Source organism: Enhydra lutris, unplaced genomic scaffold, assembly GCF_002288905.1.
Source record: "Enhydra lutris kenyoni isolate GAN:26980312 unplaced genomic scaffold, ASM228890v2 scaffoldscaffold85, whole genome shotgun sequence".
NCBI classification, from domain to species: domain Eukaryota; kingdom Metazoa; phylum Chordata; class Mammalia; order Carnivora; family Mustelidae; genus Enhydra; species Enhydra lutris.
The window spans coordinates 8,216,817-8,240,987 of record NW_019154169.1 but is presented as its reverse complement, the minus strand read 5'-3'; the positions used below and the strand labels follow the sequence as shown (position 1 = coordinate 8,240,987).

Sequence of the window (24,171 nt, the reverse complement as noted above, 5' to 3'; positions counted from 1 at the left end):
AGGTGGCCCGGGGTGTGGCCTGAGGAGCCATGAAACTCCACTATATAGCCCAGCCCAGGGGCTAGCCCTGCAGCTCCAGGGACCTGCAGGTGAGAGAGGCCGGGGTCCCCTATAGAAGTGGGACATGAGGTCCCCTGCTCTAGCCCCTGGCTCTAGGCTTCCCCACTCCAAACCCACTGGACCCACTGGACACCTAACTTCCCATCCTTGCCTTGTCCTGCCCTCCCTGCCCCTCACCAGACCCACTGGACATGTAACTCCCCTATACACACGCACACTGGCTCTTGGATCCAGCCCACCTCCCTTGGTGCCCAGGTGGCCCCCGTCCTCTCTGGAACAGTGCCCAGCCAGAGGGACAGACTAACCTTCTATGACCCCTTCTCTCTCCCCACAGCAGATATGGGTTCCCTGTGGAGCTGGTGGACACTCTGGACAGGAGCAACCCTCCTGTGTGGTAAGTTGGACTGAGACCCCGTCCTCGTCCTTGCTCTCGTCTAGGGGACTCTGCCTGCTGTGGTCAGCACCCTCTGTCTGTATGCCCTCCACAACCCCAGCTCCCAGTGCCACCCCAGGCTAGCTAAGATGGGAGTGAGGCCCCTTAGGGTCTGCAGAGAAGTGTGGTGGGATCCTCCCATTCTCTCTCTGTCCTAGAAGGAAGCAGATAAAATCCACTGTCCCCCAATTTAAGTCTTCAAGAAGTACCACTTTCTAGATTTTCTGTAACTCAGCTGAAGTTCTGACTCTGAGTCTCCTGCTGAGATGATGGAAAATTTCACTCCAGTTATTCTTGGGGAGCTTGGTGCCTGGATCCCCAGGGTTGTGCCCCAGACTACAGTCTCAGGTGAAGCCAGGGTCCCTGGGAAGGTTGGGGCCTCAGAGCCTTCTAGTCGTCAATCAGCATCTGCTTCGTCCCTTTTGAAACCTTCATTGTTCCTGATGCTCTGGCCCCATAGGACACTGGGACATCCTTCCAGTCTCCCTAATTCAGCAGACAGTCCTTCTATAACCCCATACTCTCTCCAAGACCCTGTAGATCACCTCCCCTGCCCTCTCTCTTTCCCCAACTCCCTCTCTCTCCCTCCTTCTCTTCCCAGCCCTGGAGAATCTCTTCCTAGTTGGGGGTGTTGAAAAGCACCCAGTCCTCTCTTTCTGGGAGACATATTGTCCACACTCCCATACCCTCCTTCTTCCTTTAACCCCCTTTACATCCCCATGTTTTTATTAAGACAAAAGTCATAAACCAGCACCTGAATCCGGCCCGTTGGAGCCCCATAGCACTTAAAACAATTTGGGGTTGGAGATTTCACATGGAAATTCAAATAGCCAGTTTCTCCTGAAAAATGGTTAAGATCTGGCATAAAAAAAGGGAGGGGAAGAGCCCACAAAGCATCATAATAACAGACTAATCCTACCCGCTTTCCTTGGCATATGAACACTCTAGTTTGCACACTGGCCACCCAGTTTCCCACATTCTTATTACTTGCCTGGCCCATCAGGTCCGAAGTGTTCAGGCTTTTGTTTTACTTACTTACTTACTTACCTACTTACTTATTTATTTAGAGAGAGGGAGTGCACAGAGAAGAGGGAGAGGGAGAAGCAGACTCTCCACTAAGCAGGGAGCCCGATGCGGTACTCGCTCCCACGACTGTGAAATCATGACCTGAGCCTCCCAGGCGCTCCCTGTTCAGGCTTTTAGAACACAAAAGCCAGAAGGGCTGGTAGGCGAATATGAAGAAAGGAAAGCAAGAGGAGAAAAAGCTCGAGTCAGTATTTCAATGTGGTATCTAGGCTCAGTGCAAGGCTTTCCTTCTCTGCTGGAGAGGACTAGGTGAGCAGACCTGCAACTGTGTTCTCTCCCCCTCCGCCCCACTTCCAGGGTTGACCCAAGGGACCTCAGTGGACTTCCTTGTGGCCTTCCTGCAGAACTACCTGCCTGGCTACCACCGGGCCTCCCTCCAGCTCCAACTCTCCAGTCTGTCGGACCACTCTGCCTCGGTCTCCATTCACTGCCACGCGGATAGCACCGAGCAGAATGTCACAGTGAACCCGGGACAGTCAGTCCTGGTCAGCGTCAGTTCCAAGGCTGAGATGGTTGGCAGTAAGGTCTTCCAACACGCGGTGACCATCCACTCTGACCGCGAGATCTCTGCGCAGGCCATAAACACAAAGCCCAACACAGCAGAGCTGACCCGGCTGTGGCCTGTCCGGGTTATGGGCACTGAGTACTTTGCAGTCACACCTCCTGGCACCTCATCCAAGAATGTCAAGGAGTTCGCCGTGGTGGTGGGGGCAGCGGGGGCCTCGGTCACTATTAAGCTGAAGGGGTCCGCGACATTCCAGAACAAGTTCTACCCAGCGGGCAGTATCATAACCTTGACCCTGCAGCCGTACCAAGTGGCCCAGGTACAGAGCACATCTGAGCTCTCGGGGTCGAGGATCACAGCCAACAGCCCCGTGGCTGTGTTCTCCGGCCACAGCTGTGCCCAGAAACACACGAACTGCAACCACGTGGTGGAGCAGCTGCTCCCCACGTCCGCCTGGGGCACCCACTACGTGGTGGCCTCGCTGTCCTCCCAGGCCCGCTATGATCTGGTCTATGTCGTAGCCAGCAAGACCACAAAGCTGAGCTACAATCAGGGGGGCACCACTGGCTCCCGTGGGCTCCAGGCGGGTGACGTGACCGAGTTTGAGACTGGGCAATCGCGGCCGCTCTACCTGTCCGCAGACGTGGGTATCCAGGTCCTGCAGTTTGGCACAGGGGCCACAAGGGACAGAATAACCTATGACCCCTACCTGGCCTTGGTCCCAGACGTGGCAGCCTACTGCCCAGCCTATGTGGTGAAGAACTTGCCAGGCACTGAGGGCGTGGCTCTGGTGGTAACACAGACAAAGGCGGTTAACGAGCTGACCCTGGAAGGGCAGAAGATGGGGGCCAAGCTCTCCTGGGCAGCTGTGCCCGGCAGTAAGTTCTCCTATGCCGAGGTGGACCTTGGCCACGCTGACGAGATCCACATGATTGAGGCCACTACTAACTTTGGGCTGCTCGCCTTTGGGCTGCTCCAGGCTGCAAGCTATGGGACGGCAGGTGCCTGTGGCCGAAGTGAGTGATGGGATTGACCCCCCTCCCCCCCCACCAGCCCTGTCTAACCCATGACCTTTTGGCTGGCTCTCTCTCCCTCTCCTTTTTCCTACCAACTGCTCCCCTGTGGCTGTTCCCACCTCACCTCCATCCTCTCTGGCATCCTCCCCCTCCCTAAGGCTTCCGGGCTCTTCCCTACCCAACCCCCTCCAGGAACCACTAAATATTTAGCAACCAGTGTGATCCAAGGTCCGCAGCAGTCAGAAACAATGCCCGCCAGAGCACGGCAGCAGGGTCCTATGTAGAAGCCCCCACAGTGTCTGACAGGTGTCTGGCCTCAGCCCTCTGTCTCTTTTTTGTTTTGTTTTGTTTTGTTTTTTTAAGATTTTATTTATTTATTTATTTATTTGGCAGAGAAACAGAGATCACAAGTAGGCCAAGAGGCAGGCGGGGGCGGGGGGGGGGGCGCGGGGGAAGCAGGCTCCCCGCTGAGCAGAGGGCCCGATCTGGGGCTCGATCCCAGGATCCTGGGATCATGACCTGAGCCAAAGGCAGAGGCTTTAACCCACTGAGCCACCCAGGTGACCCTCTGTCTGTTGTTTTTTTGCAGGGGGAGGGGAGTTAGGGATAGAGTCCTAGGAAAGAGCCAAGGTGCCTAGAGGAAGGGATCTTTGTGGGGAGGAGTGGGCTCAGGTCAGCAGATTCTTAACAAACAGTTTGGAAGTATTTTGATATTTTATTTGTTTTTTTGAAATATGTTGCTATTTTAGCAACCATACAAGTGGCGAACTACCACTCCCCCACATCCTGTAGGAATGTTTATGTCCCAACACAAGAGGTCTAAAAGTATGATAACTAATAATGGCTGCCGTGTGGGGGCGGGGCTTTTCTCAATATACAAGAGACCATTCTAGTTGTGTGTGTGTGTTAACATAGTTAGTCTCTAGGACCTTGCCCTGTGTGTAACCTTAGGCTCAGTGCATCTGAGGAATTGCCTCCAGGCTGTGTAATGTGGTGTTTGAGGACACAGATGCTAAAGCCAGACTTCCCAGGTTCAAATCTCACCTCTGCTTGTATGACCTTGGCCATGTGACCTTGCCTATATGGGCCTCCGTTTCCCCATCTATAAAATAGGGATAATAACTGTATCCCTTCACAGGACTGGAGTGAGGGAGTAATAAGTTTTGTAAAGCTCTTAGGGGGTATCTGGCAAGTTATTATGAGCAGGCAGAAAGCAAGAGGTTTTATTTATTTTTTAAAAGATTTTATTTATTTGAGAGAGAGAGAGAGCATGAGCAGGGGGAGGGGCAGAGGGAGAAGCAGACCCCCTGCTGAGCAGGGAGCTGGATGTGGGACTCCATCCCGGGCTCCAGGATCATGACCTGAACTGAAGGCAGTTGCTTAACCAACTGAGCCTCCCAGGCACCCCAAGAAAGAGGTTTTAAACACTGGGAGGCAGGGGAGGAAGAGCTATTTCTTCCTGCGTGGACCCCTTGCTTCAAGGGGTCCCCTAGATATTAGAGTCCCCAGCACTGGCAAAAAATGCTCCCTCCAACCACGAGCATGCAAGCCACCTACCCTCCAAGAGCCACTTCGGGCTTGAATAGTAGAACAGGAGAAGGGGTAGGAGATTCATTATAGCCGGTAACACTCACCACCTGGGCCAAATCCTACTTATATTTTAGCTTCGTTAAGTCTGACAATGCCCTCCTCCCAAATATCCCTGTGAAGAATGTACTGTTATCAGCCCCTTGTTGCAAACGGGGAAACTGAGGCATAGAAGGCTTAAAATCACTTGTCCAGTGCCGCCCAGTGGACCGGCAGAGCCAGGATTCTAACCTAGGTAGCCTGATCCAGGAAGGCAGAGAGTTCCAAGAGTTCCATTTTCTGTCCTTAAAAAAGATACCTTAGCCTTCTGACCCAAGTGGGAATGCACGGGAAGGGGATACGGGGAGAGAAAAACCACAGATCAGCATTTCCAGAGTGATCCCTGCCCGGCTTTCTTCACTACCTTCCAGTTCTTCTGGGCTGGGCCATGTCAAACCAGGGAATTAGAATACCTGGGGTTGGGTCACGCCTGGGCAGCCATCTCCTCAGGGGGACCTCCAGACCTCAGTTTTCCCACTTCTCCACTGGGTAGTTGTGAGCCCACTGCCCCAGCTCCGCACAGCAGGAGAGCTCCACGATTTCCACCTGTGAGGATACCCCTGACTTTCTCCGTTGCCGCCCCCTCCCTCCACTCTGCAGCCGTGTTGTCCCAGAAACCCTCCTGTCAAGACCTGCAGTGCAGTCCCCAGCAGAAATGCCAGGTGGTGGATCAACAGGCCAAGTGCGTGGCGGTCCCCGTGGCCACCTGCCGCGCCCAAGGTGACCCCCATTACACCACTTTTGACGGCCGGCGCTACGACATGATGGGCACGTGCCTTTACATGATGGCGGAGCTGTGCAGCAACGACCAGACCCTGCCGGCTTTCAGCGTGGAGGCCAAGAACGAGCATCGCGGCAGCCGCAGGGTCTCCTATGTGGGCTTGGTCAACGTGCGTGCCTACAGCCACACAGTCTCTCTGGTCCGAGGGGAAGTTGGCTTCGCTCGGGTAAGTGTCCACAGGGTTCGGATTTAATACCTATGAGTCTCTGGTCCGAGGGGAAGTTGGCTTCGCTGGGGTAAGTGTCCACAGGGCTCGGACTTAATACCTATGAGTCTCTAGTCAGAAGGAGGAGGCAAAGCCTGGGGTTCGGGCCCCAAACCCAAGCCCTCGGCTATGGAGTGAGGGGTACAAAGGAGGGGCTGTGGCCACGGGAGTGGGGACTTGAGAGGGGGAATTTGAAAATCAGTGGCAGAGCCTGCCATCCCTTTCGTCCAGCAATTCCACTTCTAGAAATTTTAGGGATACTCAGAGATATGGTTAGGGGAAGAAAAGCTTATGCCAACGTGGTTTGTGATAGCAAAAGGAAAAAAAAAATAATAAAGGAAACAAACTGTCCAACAATGGGGAATGTCTTCAGTGACCAAACACTAAATTTAGGGAACACTTCCTATATGCTAGATTCGTTTCTTAGTGCTTTCCATGTAGTAATGCATGGAATGCTCACAGCAATCTACAGGGGTAGACGTTATTATTATTAACACTTTCAGGTGAGGAGACTGAGGTCCAGAGAGATGAGCGACTTACCAAGGGCTCTGAGCCAGTAAGAGGTGTAGCTGGGAACACAGGCAGGCTGACTCCGGAGTCACTATTCTTAACCTCTTTGCCATCCTGTCTCATATCATATATTTACACTCTTTTGTTTATTTTGGATATCAAATGTACACATAATAAAACCCATAAATCTTAAGGTCATGGAGTTTTGACAAATATGCAATTAAGATAAGAATCTATTCATTATTTCAGAACATTCTCTCATGCCCCTTCCCAGATGATCCCAGCCTGCTCCTAGAGGCAACCATAATTCTAATTTTTTTCCACCATGGATTAGTGTTGCTTGTTTAAGAACTTCGTGTTAATGGAATCACACAGTGGAAGAAGCCATTTGCAGGAAGATTCTTTGCTCTCCACAGTCCTTGTGCATTTCTTCCATGTTGCTGCAATTCTTTTTTTTTTTTTTTTTTTTAAGAGGTAAAGCATCAGCAGAGCTCAAAACAAACAGGGCATGTCCTGGAAAGGTCTGGCTGTCACTCCTGTCTTCACCGGCTTTTTCTCCCTTCCCGACCCCTCCCCCACTCCCCAGTTTTCCTGATTTCTTCAGGTTCCACCTAGGGTTTCTTTATGCCAATACAAGCAAGGGAAACCTACATTCTTCCCTCTCCCCTTTCTTAGCAAAGAGTACTATACTATCTGCTCTGTCCTGCACTTTGCTTTTTACTCTGTATGGTAGCTTCTGGAGCCGTTTCCATAGCAACATAAAGGGAGCCTCTGCTTGCTTTCTTGTTGTTCCTTATATCTGCGTGGCTCTGCGTTGGATGGATGCCCCATCATTCAGTGAGCTCCCATCTCCCACGGATGGATGCTTTGTTCGCAATGGCAGATATGATAGCACAGCACTGAGCGTTCTTGTACCCCCTGGCCGTGCGGGGGTGCGGGTGGATCTGTGAGATTCATAAGCAAGTGGATTAAAGTAAGTGTTCTAGAAATCTAGAGGGACTGAGCACCAGTTCAGAGGGACTTCAAATCCCCCAAAATTACATGCGGAATTTTGCCCCTGCTATGAGAGAGCCGGGTACGGTTACTTTTGTCAGATCCTTACAGAGGTCAGTCACTTGACAGGGGTTTAGAGCTCCTGAGAGAATCATGGTAGGCCGTCCCCAGGACCGTTGTTAGGAGAAAAGAGGGGTTCATGAAGTGGGGACTTCAGCATGGTCTCGCTATTTAAAAAGAAAAAAATATATAAATTAAAAGGTGGGAAAAGCCCTGGCAGAGTTTATAAATGTACCTGCCTGTGTGCGTGCATGTGTGTGTGTGTGTGTGTGTGTGTGTGTGTGTGTCTGTGGTGTGCGTGCATGTGTGTCCACCACAATACGGGTGATTTCTCTCTCCTCATTTTCGCTCAAGAACATTTTATAAGTTTTCTGCAATGAACAAATATTATTTGTATCATTTAAACATGGAGATGACCAGCGTCCCTGGGCTGGGAGCCTGTAGGCATCTCGGTCCCTGTACCCACAGCACTGCTCAGCACAGGCCTGGACACGCCGGAGGGCTCTTGGAGGCATTCCTGACCACTGACCAGAGGAAGATCTATCTTACCTTTGGACCTTGTTCATACGGTCCCCTCTGCCTATTATTCCTTTTCTCATACCCCATCCTCTTGGCTAAAACAAGCATATGTGAAGAAAGAATTCAGAAGAAATGCTGAGAAAGAAGGAACTGGGCCCAAGGGACAGAGAGACACGCCCCTCATCTCCCAGCCAGACTCTCCTTCCACTCAGGAGATCCTCGAAGGAATACGCTTTGCCTTGTTTTTCGTGGCTCTCCCTCACTGATCCCTTACAGCACAGCTCAGCACAGCTGTCCCTGCCTCCAGGAAGCCGCCCCTGATCTGCTACATCGAGTCTGACTCTTCTCGCAGACTCCCAGACCCTCCTGTGCTTCCTCCATCCCAGTCCTGATCCTTCTGACCTGTCCTTCTGATCTAGTGAGCGGTCCGTCTCCCTCCCTGGACTGGGAGCCCCAGGAGAGCAGGGTCTGGGTTGTCTCGGTCATCACTCCTGGAGTCGCCCAGCCAGGACCAGGCCGAGAGGGACTGCCGAGTGAATGTTTATCTAACACGTCAGCGCTTTTGCTCACTCACTGAGAGCTTGCAGTTCTACCAGGCGCCTTTCTAGGCATTGGAGGTGAAGCCGCGAGCAGAGCAGACAAAAATCCCTGTCTTTGTGGGGCTGCAGGTCTCTGGAGTGAGGCAGAGGATAAACATGAGACATTTGCAAATGATATGTTAGAAACTTAGAAGCTACAGGAAAGCAAAATAGACCAGGGAGAGGGCATAGGGAGTAGGGACGGGTTTGCCACATAAAATAGAGTGGTCAGGAGTGGCCTCACTGCCATGGTGACAACCGAGCAAAGCTTTTGTAAGAGGACAGAGGTCAGGAAATGAGCCACGGGTGCGTCCAGGGGAAGAACATTTCAGGGCACAGGGAGGCGAGGGCAAAGACCCCAACGCTTGGTCAGTGGCAGCAACAGGAAGAAGGAATCCCAGGGCAGCCGGGGCAGGGGGAGGCGAGTGCGGAGGGTTTGAGGGGTGAGGGCCAGACCACGCAGGATCTGACAGCCCATCCTCCCCACCCCTACCCCCTGCAGATTGACAACCAGCGCTCGCGCCTGCCCATCTCCCTGGCCGAGGGCCACCTGCGCGTGTACCAGAGTGGGACCCGGGCCATAGTGGAGCTGAACTTCGGGCTGGTGGTCACCTACGACTGGGACTGCCGGCTGGCCCTGAGCCTGCCCGAGCGCTTCCAAAACCAGGTGTGTGGACTGTGTGGCAACTACAACAACAATCCCGATGATGACTTCCTCACCTACGACTCGGAGCTGGTAGATGACCCCGTGGAGTTTGCCAACAGCTGGAAGCTGGACGACGAGGACTACCTGTGCGATGATGGCTGCCAGAACAACTGTCCCTCCTGCACCCCAGGCCAGGCCCAGCACTACGAGGGCAGCCCTCTCTGCGGCGTGCTGACCCAGGCCAATGGCCCATTTGCGGCCTGCCACAGCGCCCTGCCCCCCCGGCCCTTCCTGGAGGAGTGCGTGTACGACCTGTGCGTGGTCAACGGGGACCGGGCCAGCCTGTGCCGCAGCCTCAGCGCCTATGCCCAGGCCTGCCAGGAGCTTGGCATCTCTGTCGGGAACTGGAGGCCGCTGGCCCACTGTCGTGAGTGATGCCCTTGGCATGTGGTGGGAGGCAGGGAACTCCTTGCGTCTGCTCCACATCTGAGCACTTCTTGGGGTTCAGCCTGAAGCTGGACCATACAGGAGACACAGGGAGGGCCAAGATAGTGAGACTGTACCCACAGTGAGCCTAAGGTTGGGACAGATACATCCTAGACAGTGACCACGAGGGTGGTCCCTGCTGGGCTCCTCCAGGCACAGGCAGAAGGGACAGGGACAGGAGGAGGGAAGTCTAGGGGCTATGGGCAACCAGGAGAGCTTCTTGACTCAGCCTGGGGGTCGAGGAGGGTTTCCTAGAGAAAGGAATGTCCAATATGAAACCTGTAAGAGGAACTGAAACAAGACAGAAAAGGGGGGGGAGCAGGACGTGGTTTCTAGGCTGGGAGAGGAGCATGTGTAAAAGCTGGCACAAGAGGTAGTCCTCCAAGTCCCAAAGCAGAAATGGGAGCATCCCCTGGTTCACAGCCCTTCCAGGACTCCTCGATGCCCTCTGGATGAAGTCCAAGCTCCTTAGTTAGGTGTCCATCCACTTAATCATTCATTCATTCATTCATTCATTCATTTATTCATTCATTCCACAAGCATTCCCCGAGCCCCTATTGGGCCCCATCCCTCTGCTGATGATGGACACCGTGGGGGCCCAGCACACACCTGTCCCTGCCCTTGAGAGGCTCCCCAAAAAATTTTTAGGAGACAGAAAGTCCAGTGCACAGGGAGGAGGAGGTGTCCAGATCTAGGCCTAGGGCTTGAGATGGGGATTCCAGAAGGGGAGTAGGTCTGGGGGAGACACTGAGACCACGTGGGGCTTGGTTTAGTCACTCCTCTGTCCTCACTGCCCAGTAAACACCCACCCTCCCGAGTTCCCCCAATGTCTGGTGCAAAGGAGGAACTGGTGAGTCCTTTCATCCACTCATGCATTTCTGAGCATCTCCCATGGGCCAGACCCTGTCCGTGGTGCTGGCAGTTCAGTGGGGGATTGAGGCTGACCAGACCCCCACCCTCACAGAATTTATACCCTAGCAGGGGAGACAGACAGTAAGCAGCAAACTATGGGACATCTTTAAAGAGCAAAAGAAATGAAGTTCATGTATAACAGCAAACAGGAGGCTCCCGAAGAAGGTGCTCGGGGATGGCATTTCTGGGGAGGTGACAAAGGAGTCGAGAGCAGGATGACACTGGAGTCAGCTAAGTAGTAATGATACTATGGGCTGTTTCTGCATGGATGAACTCATTGACTCCTCAGAACTCTGTGAGGTCAGTACTATTATTATCTCATGTTACTGATGAGGAAACTGAGGCATAGTGTGATTGGAGTCATTTGCTCACAATCACACAGCAAAAAAGGGAGACTGGTGTTTGAACCCAGGCTATCTGGGCCCCAGTAGCTTTCTTTTAACCATATGCTGCACTGCCTTCTGAGGAACAGCCAGTACAGACCCTGGGAACAGCCAGTGCAAAGGCCCTGAGGTGGAAGTGTGAGGACCCATGAGGAAGCCTGTGTGGCTAGGACAAAGTGAACCAAAGGGAGAGTAAGAGGAGATGAAGAGAGACACAATGGGTGCAGATGAGGGGGAGCTTGGTGGGCCACCAAGAGGACTCAGCTTTTCCCCTGAGATGGCACAACAAGAAGGCTCTGAGCAGGAAAGGGACATCACTGGTGCTCACAGGGCCCCTCTGGCTGCATGTGAGGAACAGCCTGTGAGGGTCAAATGGGAGATAATGGGGGAGAGACCAGGCAGAAGGCTGCTTTGGGGCACCTGACCGGGGCGGGGTGGGGGGGGGCTGAGGAGGAGGACAATGACATGAGAAGGGGGTGGATTCTGGATAGATTTTGACTGTGGAACTCACAGGATTTACTGACAGGTTGTCGGTGAAAATGAAGGAGGAAAGGAGTCAACAATGTCTCTGAGATTGGGGGCCCCAGGACCTGGAGGGATGGAAGCGCTGGGCAGAGCTCCAGGGAGGAGTAGGGTGTGGAGAGGGAAGTCCTGCTGAGCGCTGGCCTGACCCCACTCCCCGTCTCTCTCCTCCCTGTCTCTCCTGCAGCCCTGTCCTGCCCTGCCAACAGCCGCTATGAGCAGTGCGCCCCTGCCTGCCCCCCCACCTGCAACTCCCAGGCGGTGCCGTCCAACTGCTCCGGGCGCCCGTGCGCCGAGGGCTGCCTGTGCCTCCCGGGCTTCGTGGCCAGCGGCGGCGCCTGCGTGGAGGCCTCGTCGTGCGGCTGCACCTTCGAGGGCCGCCCGCTCGCTCCTGGCCAGCAGGTGTGGGCGGATGATCAGTGCCAGCGGCAGTGCACTTGCAATGGCGCCACCCAGCAGGTGAGCTGCAAAGACACTCAGGGCTGCCCCAGGGGCGAGCACTGCGGCATCCAGAACGGCCTCCTGGGTTGCTACCCTGACAGCTTCGGGAGCTGCCAGGCATCCGGGGACCCGCACTACGTGAGCTTCGACGGCCGGCGCTTTGACTTCATGGGGACCTGCACGTACCTGCTGGTGGGCTCGTGCGGCCAGGCCGCCGCGCTGCCCACCTTCCGGGTGCTGGTGGAAAACGAGCACCGGGGCAGCCAGACAGTGAGCTATACGCGCGCCGTCCGTGTGGAGGCCCGTGGCGTGAAAGTGACCGTGCGCCGGGAGTCCCCTGGCCAAGTGCTGGTGAGTGAACCGGGGGCTGGTGGAGGAGCAGGAAATCTCCCTTAGGGAGGAGGCGCTCTGAACCCTGGGTGGATTAGAACACCTTGTGGTCAGTGCTTAAGCCCCGGGCCCCCAAGCGGGGTGGTGCTGCGTCTCCTTGGCTGTGTGACTGTCTCTCCAGGCTTTCGTTTTGTCTTTTGGGTGCACCACCCAGCAGAAGTCAAGAACCACTGATTTTTCTCTGTAAAAAAAAAAGAAAAAAAAAAAGATTAAAATCGAGAGGTGGTGTTGTAAGATTCACAGCTCTAGTAAATGATTACTGAGATGTTTGGGACAGTGGCCCATGTCCTGGGGAGGAAGAGGATGGATTGGAAATGGAAAATAAAGGAAATTTCCATGGCCAAGCACCACGGCTAAACCCTTTACAAGCCTTAGGTCAGAATCTTCAGAATGGCCCTGGAGTAAAGGAAATTTTGCCCATAAATCTGAGTGTCTGGCATAGAGAAACTTCTAGATAAACAGAAGGCATAATGATTCATTTTTAAATTCCCACCTCTCTGAGATGACATTTAAACTGAGTCTGGAATAGCCATCGCCAATACATACTAAGTTACTTCTACGTGTTAAATGCTTGACATAGAGTAACTCAATCTCTAAAACTCTGTGAAATAGCTAATCTTGTTAGGTGAGAAACTGAGGCATGCAACGGCTAAATTATCTATTCATGGTCACACAGCTAGTGAGTGATAGAACCACGACTTGAAGCCAGCTCGTTTGGCTCCTGAGCCCATACTTTCTTAACCACTACACCCTGCTGCCACTTCTGCGCAGAGAAATGGAACAGGCAGAGACAGAAGTGGATGGAAGAGTATTCCAAGCAGAAGGAACAGCGAGTGCAAAGGCCCTGAGGCAGGAACAAACAAGAGGGGCAGAGGAACAGCCTGGAGGCCCCTGGGGCTGGAATGGAGGGAGGGGATGATGTAGGGGATGACTATGATGGAGGTCTTGATTTCACCCAAAATCTGAAAGACAAGGGAGAGACTACCAGGCGAAGAGGGGTGGTTCCTAGGTGCGGGGAGCAGCAGGTGCAAAAGGTGGACTGAGCTGAGCTTGAAGACTATAGAAGAGCATGGAACCAGTGCAGCTATACTTGAGAATGAGGCTGGGGGGATGGGATAGAGAGGATGGTAGAAGAGGAGGTCAGAAAAGTGGGGACAAGCAGGGCCTGGTGGGGAGAGGGGTTCTATTTTAAGCTGAGATACAAAGGATGATGGGGAGTCAACCAGGTGAAGAATAGGGATGTGGAGGAGGATAGCACTGTCTAGCAGAAGGCACAGTGAAGGCTTTGAGACCAGGCTGAGCTCGCTGAGTCCAGGAGAAGGTGAGACTACCCGGATGAGTTGCGGGGGTGGGGATGGTCAGTATTGGAGAACGAAGTTGGAGAGCAGTGAGGCTCAGATCACCTAGGGCCACCAGAAGGGGTTTGGCTCAAAGCTAACACCCAACAACTGAAGTAGCATTGGCCAACTAAAGAGTGCTGCATGGGGTCCTAGGAGGAGGGCATGGCACGTGCAAAGGCCATGAGGTGGGAGCGCACTTGGTGTGCTGTGTGCTCAGGGAGACAGCAAGGAGGCTGAGTGAGTGATGTGGCAGGTGCTGCAGGCACCAAGGTGGACAGAGCTAAAGTGAAACGAGACCTTGTAGGGAAGGGGCCTGGCTTTGTGCCATGTCCTGAAGGATGAAGGGGAAGCAGCCAGGAGGGAAGTGTTGAGTGATATTCTTGGCAAAATGAAAAGGCCGTAGAGGTGGACGAAACTGAGAAAAGTAGAAGAATAACAAGAAAGCTGGTGTGGCTGGAGCAGACTGGGTGAGGAAGGAGGAGTGGGAGGTGGTAAGGTCAGGGAAGGTAATGGGGAGACAGATCCTGTAGGTCATGGGTTAGAGATTTGGGTTTAAGCTGATAGCTGGAGGTTGGAGGCAGGTAGCTGGTGTGTCAGACAGGGGGAAGAACAAGTGCAAAGGTCCTGAGGTGGAACCAAGCATCATGTGCTCAAGAGAACAACAAGGAGTTCAGAATAGTTGGAGCCAAGTGAGTAAAGGGTGGGACACCCAGCCGTGCATACCCTGACCCCTTGGACCTCCTTCATCTCTGTCCAGGTGGATGGCGTCCTTTATCACCTGCCTTTCCAGGCAGCAAACGGGCAGGTGCAGGTCTTCCGCCAGGGCCGAGATGCCGTTGTGCGCACAGACTTTGGCCTGACTGTCACCTACGACTGGAACCACCGAGTGACTGCCAAGGTGCCCAGCAGCTATGCTGGGGCCGTGTGTGGGCTCTGCGGGAACTTCAATGGGAACCCCAATGATGACCTGGCTCTGCGGGGTGGAGGCCAAGCTGCCAATGCCCTGGCCTTTGGGAACAGCTGGCAGGAGGAGACGAGGCCAGGGTGTGGAGCAACTGAGCCAGGGAACTGTCCAAACCTGGACTCCCTGGTGGCCCAGCAGCTGCAGAGCAAGAAGGAGTGTGGGATCCTTGCGGACCCCAAGGGGCCCTTCCGTGAGTGCCACAGCAAGCTGGACCCGCAGGGTGCTCTGCGTGACTGTGTCTATGACCGCTGCCTGCTGCCAGGCCAGTCTGCGCCATTATGTGAGGCACTGGCCACCTACGCTGCTGCGTGCCAGGCCGCCGGGGCCACAGTGCACCCCTGGAGGAGTGAGACGTTTTGCCGTGAGTACCGGGACTGACAGCAGGGGGGCTCTGCCTCATGAATATTCATTAACATATAAATCGCATTAATTCATGTAATTCTTAGAAAAGTATTTCTGAGGTAGAGACTGTGGTTGTACCCATTTAACAGGCGAGGAAACAGAGGCTTAGGAAGATTCAGTTACATGCCCGGGAAGTCACAGATGCAGGAAATATTTGTAAGATGACCAGAATATCTGGTGGCCCTGGGTCTAATTCCTCTATGGCAGCATTCAGAGATGAGTAGCAGTGCTACCTCTAGAAGAAGACTCGTCCCTCTCCAGTGTTTTTGGTCACCAGCTGGCCCACTCCACTCATTTACAGCACCTGCCTGCGGGTACGCATCACTGTCCATTGAAATACACATGATAAATACATACATGTCACACCATTACTTCTTCTCCTTCAGCTTATATTCATTCATCCATTCAACAAATATTTATTGAACACCTACTGTATCCCAGGCACTGAGGATATCATGGGGAAGAAAACAGGAAAAAAATTTGTTTCCTCTCCTGAACTGACTTTCTAGTGGTTTTTAGTTCCAGCAGCATCTAACCTAACGTAATATACTGACAGACATGAAAGTCTCTTTTCTCATCACTGCACCAGTTAGTTCTTGCTGTGTAACAAACATCCCCAAAGCGAAAAGTGGATTAAAACAACACGTAGTTATTATTTCTCATGATTCTGCAGGCTGCTTGGCTTATCGCCTAGTCTAGGCCAGCGGGGTTTTTCTCTGCTGGCTTGTTGGTGGTTCTGTGAGGGCTGGAGGGTCCAGAATGGCTTGACCTTACACATCTGCTGGTTGTCAGGCTGGTTGGTTTGGGGCACCTTAGCTGGGACTGCTTGTCCCTGCTGACTCGGTCTTATCTTCCAGCCAATTGGTACAGACTTCTTCGCATAGTGGTCTCAAGGTTCCAAAGAGCGGTGTGCGTGGGCAGGCCCCAGTAGGCAAGCGCACTTAGGGCCTCTGCTTGGCATCCCATTTGCTATCATCCCATGAGCCAAAGCCAGGACCACGGCCAAGCCCAGAAGAAGGGGGGGCTGTCATCAGTCTGTCCCAATCCCCATCATACTTCTTCACCACAAATTTAAGACCCCTGTGAACAGCATTTCATTATCTTCAGAAATTCCTGAGACCATCAGACTCTAAGTGTTTAAAAAAAAAAGGTTGGAGTGACTTATCATTGAAAGTATCATTAGTACACAACTGATAAAAATATTCAACATGAAGAGTAGAATATCCTGGAAAAGCATCTCTTAGTGAGACGGATGCAACTTCCCCCCATAAAGAGTTCACATCTGCTGTTGAGTGAGACCAGGTTCAACCTCAATTCTGGTTTTGATTTTCTTTATTTTAATTTTTTGTAAAGATTTTATTTATTTATTTGACAGACAGAGATCACAAGCAGGCAGAGAGGCAGGCAGAGAGAGAGGAAGAAGCAGGCTCCCTGCTGAGCAGAGAGCCCGATGCAGGGCTCAATCCCAGGACCCTGGGATCATGACCTGAGCCGAAGGCAGAGGCTTTAACCCACTGAGCTACCCAGGCGCCCCTGGTTTTGATTTTCTTATATAGGATACTAATAAGTGGGTAGAAGGGGTTCTCGCCCAGCAATGTCGCTGCACTCCGAACTCCTTTTGAGTTGTAGGGAGGTCAGGCACACAGAGAGATGCCATAAAACTTAACTCTTCCTGTCTTCCGAGAAGACGGCTCCATCAGACCCTCCTTCTTTCTTGTCAAGAGTGACGTTGGTCCTGATCCCTTATCAGGGAGGACTCATCGTGCCTGGTCCCCATACTTCACAGCAGTATTTGGAAGTGTCCCTTTGTGTCCCCAGAGGTTTCCACGCCCCTGGGGGGCATACTGTGTTGATTCGGGATGGTAGACAGTGCACAGTTATCCTCCATAAAGTGGGAGATGTACGCTCGCCGAAGGAACAATGGGAAGGGAGGTGCATCTCGGTCTGAGGCAGGTTCTCAGCCCGGTCATCTTAAGAAAGGTTCCTATTGCTATGGGTGACACTCGGGCGGCACACTTCCCATGGCGCAGCTCCCATCTGAGGGCTTCTAAGGCTTCTTATTTCCTCCTGACCGCCACCCTGGGAGGTGGGATCTTTCCTATTCATAGTTTACAAAGTGAGCATTTGGAAGCAGAGAGATACGGAATCATCCGCTTGAGGTCACACAGCAGGCTGGCAACACCTGCATTCAGGCAGGTCGGCTCCTCGACTTGTACCGTTAATTGCTTCATTCTGTGGCCTTTGTGGAAACTGAGAATCTCTTACTTCCTTAAGAGCACTCTTGAGCCTTGTACCACTTGGGGCGGTTTTAGAAGACTGGGTCGTGAGGACACAGACATCAGGCAGGGGGCGCCTAGGGTGGGACCTTACCCCGTGCACCCAGCCACAGCTCTGATGACTGTGCATGTTGTGCCGTTCTCAGTTCCTCCAACACCCCTTTGGTTTTTGTTTTGTTTTTTTTAATTTTGCTGAAATGTTTTATGTTTTAAAGATTTTATTTACTTATTATTTATTTATTTGAGAGAGAGCACAAAAGAGAACACAAGTCGGGGGGAGGGGCAGAGGGAAAATGGGACCCTGGGATCATGGCCTGAGCCGAAGGCAGATGCTTAACCCACTGAGCCACCCAGGCGCCCCAATTTGCTGAAATATTTTCAAGCAAATTCTAGACATATGAGTTTTCCCATAAATACTTCAGTAAACATCTCCAACAGAGAGAGCTTTTTTTTTTAAGATTTTATTTATTTATTCGACAGACAGAGAGATCACGAGTAGGCAGAGAGGCAGGCAGAGAGAGAGGGGGAAGCAGGCTCCCTGCTGAGCAGAGAGCCCGATGCGGGGCTCCATCCCAGGACCCTGAGAGCATGACCTGAGCCAAAGGCAGAGGCTTAACCCACTGAGCCACCCAGGCACCCCCAGACAGAGCTTTTAAGAAACATGACCACGTGCTGTTCTTACTAGTAACAAAAATAACACTGACATCATTTAAACCCAACATAGGTTCAAATTTCCCCAACTGTGTTAAAAGAAGTGAACTTTTTCCCCCTAGTTTGTTTGAATCCGAATCCAGACCAGATCCACACAAGGCCCTGAGTTGATTTTTCTTGAATAACTTTCATCCTGCAATAGCCCCTTTCCTCATCTCCCCTTACACATTATTATGAAAATGTTCAAATGTATAGAAAAATGGAAGGGATTTTACAATGAATACCCATATACTTACTGTCTAGATTCTTCAGTCTACACTTTGCTATGTTTACTTTATCTCATATCTGCCCCCCTATCCATTTTGTTCGGGCCATTTATTTGTTGGGAAAAAAATCAAGTCATTGGTCCTGCAGAATTTCCTACTCCCTGGATTTGGCTAGTTGCTTTTTTTAAAGTGTTATTTAACTTGTTCTTCTGTCCCCGGATTCTCTTGTAAGCTGGCTATAAGATCTAGAACAGTGCTCAAACTTTGGTGATGATGGCAATGTGCTGTCCCTGAGCTATCCGGTGTGGTCACCACCAGTGACATATTGAGCTCTTGCCATGGGGCTAGTCTGACCAAGGAACTAAATCTTCTATTTTATTGAGTTTTAATTAACTTGGCTTTAAATGGCCACACATGGCTAGCATCTCAGCACACATAGAGGCTTTACTGGGCTCAGTCTCAGGTGTCTTTGTTTCGTTTTGTTTCGAGGAAACCACCTGTCTTATAATCTGGAGTGACTGGCATTTGGAGAGGAACAGGAATTATTTTTTTTCCTCTTCTCCACAACATGGGCCAAAGACTTCAAATTACTACAGAATCACTCCTACTACTACTACATTACTATAGAATGAAGAGGCTAAAATTTCTGGGTTCACAAATGCACTGCATAGATCACAAACATGCATACACTGTATATGCTCTTACATGTTTAAGACATGACATTAAGGACATTATAGATAACCACAAACTACAGTCAGGTTGGAACAGAATCTTCGCTATCAGGCCCAGATGAATTGTGATATAATCTGGGTCCCGGGCCCCACTGAACAGAGGGGCTCCTTGCAGCAGGATGGCGTACGTGTGAGTGTGTGGGCAATGGTGTGGCTGTGTGTGTGTCACCCGGGAGCCCAGATTCTTGATGCTCACGTTCTCACCACTGCTCTCCCTGCAGCTCTGAGCTGCCCGCCCCACAGCCATTATGAGACCTGTTCCCATGGCTGCCCGCTGTCCTGTGGGGACCTCCCGGTGCCTGGGGGCTGTGGCTACGACTGCTACGAGGGCTGTGTGTGTGACGAGGGCTTCGCACTCAGTGGTGAGTCCTGTGTGCCCCTGCCCTCCTGCGGCTGCACACACCAAGGAGTCTACCACCCGCCAGGCCAGACCTTCTACCCCGGACCCGGGTGTGATTCCCTTTGCCAATGCCAGGAGGGCGGCCTGGTGTCCTGTGAGCCCTCCGCCTGTGGCCCGCAGGAGGCCTGCCAGCCATCCGGTGGCCTCCTGGGCTGCGTGGTCGTGGGCTCTGCCACTTGCCAAGCTGCGGGAGACCCCCATTACACCACCTTCGACGGCCGCCGCTTCGACTTCATGGGTACCTGTGTGTACGTGCTGTCTCAGACCCACCAGACCCGGCCCGGGCTGCAGCAGTTCACCGTCCTGCAGGAGAACGTGGCCTGGGGCAATGGGAGAGTCAGTGTGACCAGGGTGATCACCGTCCAGGTGGCGAACTTCACCCTGCGGCTGGAGCAGAATCAGAGGAAGGTCACGGTGAGAGCAGCAGCGGAGCACGCAGGGGAGGGGGCCTGGGATGGAGGGTGATCTGTGGGTGGGACACACACAGCACTCAGCCCCGGGGCAGGGGCTCCGAGCTCCAAGTGGATGTGGGAGGCACAAGATCCCTGAGGTGGAGAGGTACCGGTCAGAACCCCAAGGGGGGAGCTGAGGAGTCAGGAGGCCTTGGGGACCTGAGACCTGCCCCCATGTGGCTTAGTTTCCCCATCTGTCTGCTCCTCAGTCTCTCCTCTCCCTGCTCCTGCCTATCGCCTCTAAACATCTCTTTCCACCCCTCCTCCCTTTCGCTGCACCTTCCCTGCAGCTGGTCCTTGCCCCAGCTGCCCCCTGGTCTTCCGAACAGCAACAGGATGCAGTCAGAGGCTGGGCAAGGTCGGGGATGGGAAAAGTTGGAGGCCAGAGGATGATCTGGGAGTGACCCCATCACCCCTCACCAGCTGTAACAACAGTAACAGCAGCTAACGGTTGTTCTCACACGGCGGACCCCTGATCTTGTTGGCCTCTGAACACTTCACATCCGCAGTGTCATTTCATCCTTGCAGCTGGAAGTACCAGGATTTGCTTTATTCTGTGTGGGGGGGGGGGATCCCATCCCTGGCCCAGAGTGCCCCAGCTAGGGCACGACTTGAACCCAGGATGACATGCCAGGAGACAGCACACCTGACCCTGGGTACACCATGTGCTTTTCTGAGAAGGATTTGGTCTCTTACGGAAAGTGGAGGGGTCTTCGCAGGGATCCCATGGCCGTTGTACTCGTGCAGGATTGATGGTGAGGCTGCCGATGAAGACTGACTTTTCAGGGCCCACTGTGTCCTGGGCATGCGTTAGTTAGATGCTCGCAGACGCTCCTCGGGCAGCACCTTACACAGAGTTCGCTCTGAACACAGGAGTGGTCAGTGTTCTTGTCATTCACATCTCACTGAAGTTGCCAGCTTCTCCATGAGGTGGAAACGTCGATATCCCGCACTTTACAGAAGAGGAAACTGAGACACAGAGGTCCCTGCTTGGGAAGTCTGGCAAGTGACTGTGTTTTAAGGAGCTTCAGCGAGGAGCGTGTTCTCCTGCCTTCTCCTCCGACGCTCATCGGGTCTGCATTCAGGAAGGACGAGCGAGTGTGTTAATCAGGAGTCGATCTCCAAGGCTTCACTGGGTGCCCAGCAGCCTTCAACTTGAAATCACTGGCTCTTGGCTCAGGGGGTTGAAGTTCATTTCCCATCAGCCTAACATTCCACTTAAAGTGAAAAACTTTATGCTTAATGTGAAAAACCTTAGCACCCACTTACTTGTGAAAAGAAAAACTTCCCAATCAGAGCTCAAAATCCTAGCAGATGCCAGAACACCCATTCCGTGCCAGACACATTTCTCACCACTTCCCAAATGTCAGTTTAAATAATCCTGACAGTAACCGGAAGGACCCCACTCCGCAGATGAGGAAACAAACGCAGAGAGGCACCTCACAGGCAGAGTTGCCGGAAGGGGAAGGCGCTGGAACCCAGACAGGTGGCTCTGGAGTCCATCGCCGTGTTATTGATCCGCAAGGGGTAATGGAAGGGTAGCTGGGAAGCTTCTTACTCCTTGGAGACCTGTGTCAGCGCCCCGGGGCTGCTGGCACAAGTTACCACAAGCGTGGTGCCTTAAAACCAGAGAAATTTGTGTTCTCACCGTTGTGGAGGCCAGAAGTCCAAACTCAAGGTGTTGGCAAGAGCTACCCTCCCTCCGAAGGCTCTGGGGAAGGCTCCTTCCTCGCCTCTTTCAGCTTCTGGTGTTTTCCAGGTGCTCCTTGGCTCGCAGCCACGACACTCCCATCCCAGCTTTGCCTTTTTTTTTTTTTTAATTTATTTTAGAGAGAGTGTGCACGAGCAGGAGGGGCAGAGGGAGAGGGGGAGAGAGAATCTTAAGCAGACGCCACTCTGAGTGCAGAGCAAGACACAGGGCTCCATCTCATGACCAGGGCTGAGACCAAGAAACAGTGGCTCAGTCGACTGTCCCGCCCAGGCGTCCCCCCTGGCTTTGTCTTCATGTAGCCTCTTTTCTTCTTTCTGTCTCCTTTTCTGGCTCTCATTATTCTATAAAGAAACTCATCACTGGGCATAGGGCCTACCCGAATCCAGGATGATCTTGAGAACATGACCCTAAGAAGATCTGCAAACACTCTTATTCCAAATAAAATCATATTTTGGGGTTCTAGGTGGACATATCCTTTGGGAACCACCATTCGACCCACTATAAGACCCAGTAATTATGCCCATTTTACAAATACAGAAACTAAGGCCCAGAGAGGGGAGGTCACATGGATCTCCATGTCAGGCAGGACTCAAATTAGGGTCTGCCCTCTCAAAGTGCACCCTCTAATGCATGGAAACTGCTGCCTCCCAGGTGAATGGTGTGGACATGAGGCTGCCCCTGGTGCTGGACCAGGGCCGGGTCCGCGCCTCCCAGCACGGCTCGGACGTCGTGATCAGCACTGATTTCGGCCTGCGTGTGGCTTATGACCTCGTGTACAACGTTCGGGTCACCGTCCCAGGCAACTACTACAAGCAGCTGCGCGGCCTGTGTGGGAACTACAATGGCAACGGCAAGGACGACTTCCAGAAGCCGGATGGCTCACAGGCAGGCAACTCAAATGAGTTTGGTAACTCCTGGGAGGAGCCGGTGCCAGGCTCCCCCTGCCTGCCGCCGCCCACCTGCAAGCCCGGCGAGGATTGCTCCCCAAACCCTCAGTGCCCACCCGAGCTGGCGGAGAAGTACAAGCAGGAGAGGTTCTGTGGGCTCCTCACCAGCCCCACCGGGCCTCTGGCCGCCTGCCACAAGCTGGTTGATCCCCAGGGTCCCTTAGAAAATTGTGTCTTTGATCTTTGCCTGGGTGGTGGGAACGAGAGCATTCTCTGCAGCAACATCCACGCCTATGTGAGCGCTTGCCAGGCGGCGGGAGGCAACATTGATCCCTGGAGGACCGAAACATTCTGTCGTGAGTAAGGGGCAGAGAAGGGGGGTGGTGGGGGGGATGGAGGGGCAGCGGGAGGGGACACTGAGGCACAGAAGGGACAGACACGGGGCCTTGCACCCCCTCCCACAGAGCCCCTGGGAGGGGGTTCTGACCAGAACTCCCTCTTTGCAGCGATGAAGTGCCCCCCGAACAGCCACTACGAGGTCTGCGCGGACACCTGTTCCCTGGGATGCTCGGCACTCAGCGCCCCCCCACACTGCCCAGAGACATGTGCTGAGGGCTGCCAGTGTGACCCCGGCTTCCTCAGCAATGGCCAGGCCTGCGTGCCCATCCAGCAATGTGGCTGCTACCACAATGGTGTCTACTATGAGGTAGGACCCCAGTGATGGCGGGCAGAGCCCGGGCCTCGTGTGGGACCCCGTTCCACTGCCCATCACCCCACAGCCTGTCCACTGGCTTCCTGAACGTCTCTCCCACCCAGTCCTTCCCTTCCCATAGCCCCAATGTGGTCCCATTGGTCATCTCACACCTGCTGCCCCTGTCCCCTCACTCTGGCTCCCTTGGGCCACCTTTCCCCATGGCAGCAGGAAGACCTTTCTCAATATGGCCGTGGGCCTTGCAGCTTCAAACCCTCCCCTGGCCCCCCCTGGTCTAGGCTGTCTCTGTGACACGGCAGGTAACCCCCCTGCTTCCCTCTCCCACCCTCTCACCCACTTAACTCCTCTTTCTTTGATTTGACTGTGTGTTTGTCTGAAGTCTGTCTCGCTCAAAAGACCACGAGCTCTGCGAGGGCAGGCACCCTCTCTGCTCTTCCCCTCATACAAAGGAAAGTGGTAACAAAAGCAAACAAGTAGACGCTGCTTACCACGCACCAGTTACGGCATTTGGTGCTACATGCACAGTCTCGGTGTGTTACACAAAAAGACGAACTTTTGTTATGAAAATTTTCTTTTTTTTTTTTATTTGTTTATTTATTTATTTATTTATTTATTTGTCAGAGAGAGAGAGAGAGAAAACACAAGCAGGCAGAGTGGCAGGTAGAGGCAGAGAGAGAAACAGGCTCCCCGCTGAGCAAGGAGCCCGGTGCGGGACTCGATCCCAGGACCCTGGGATCAGGACCTGAGCTGAAGGCAGCAGCTTAACCAACTGAGCCACCCAGGCATCCCAGTGATGAAAATTTTCAAACATGCTAAAGTCAAGAGAACAGTGTGATAAATCTCCATAGACCCTTCACGCAGCTTTAGTGATAACCACATTTCCCCCATCTTGTTTCCTCTTCAACTTGGATGATTTTTATTTATTTTTTTTAAGATTTTATTTATCTATTTGACAGAGAGAGATCACAAGCAGGCAGAGAGGCAGGCAGAGAGAGAGGAAGGGAAGCAGGCTCCCTGCCGAGCAGAGAGCCCCATGCGGGGCTCGATCCCAGGACCCTGAGATCATGACCCGAGCCGAAGGCAGCGGCCCAACCCACTGAGCCACCCAGGCGCCCCCTTGGATGATTTTTTAAAAAAACTCCCTTTTCCAGGGCGTCTGGGTGGCTCAGTGGGTTAAGCCTCTCCCTTCAGCTCAGGTCATGATCCCAGGGTCCTGGGATCGAGTCC

General features: G+C 53.1%; 1 protein-coding gene across 1 annotated transcript in view; it reads left to right on the top strand.

Moving 5' to 3' along the window:
• The first annotated feature begins 399 nt into the window (after positions 1-399).
• LOC111161544 (Fc fragment of IgG binding protein) overlaps positions 400-24,171 on the top strand; it is a 42,955-nt gene continuing 19,183 nt past the window's right edge. Inside the window, exons 1-8 of the mRNA XM_022525278.1 lie at positions 400-454; positions 5,327-5,673; positions 8,875-9,445; positions 11,509-12,113; positions 14,250-14,817; positions 19,004-19,596; positions 21,997-22,588; positions 22,739-22,938. Coding sequence (XP_022380986.1) covers positions 400-454; positions 5,327-5,673; positions 8,875-9,445; positions 11,509-12,113; positions 14,250-14,817; positions 19,004-19,596; positions 21,997-22,588; positions 22,739-22,938 — 3,531 coding nt within the window. The remainder of the gene's footprint in view (positions 455-5,326; positions 5,674-8,874; positions 9,446-11,508; positions 12,114-14,249; positions 14,818-19,003; positions 19,597-21,996; positions 22,589-22,738; positions 22,939-24,171) is intronic.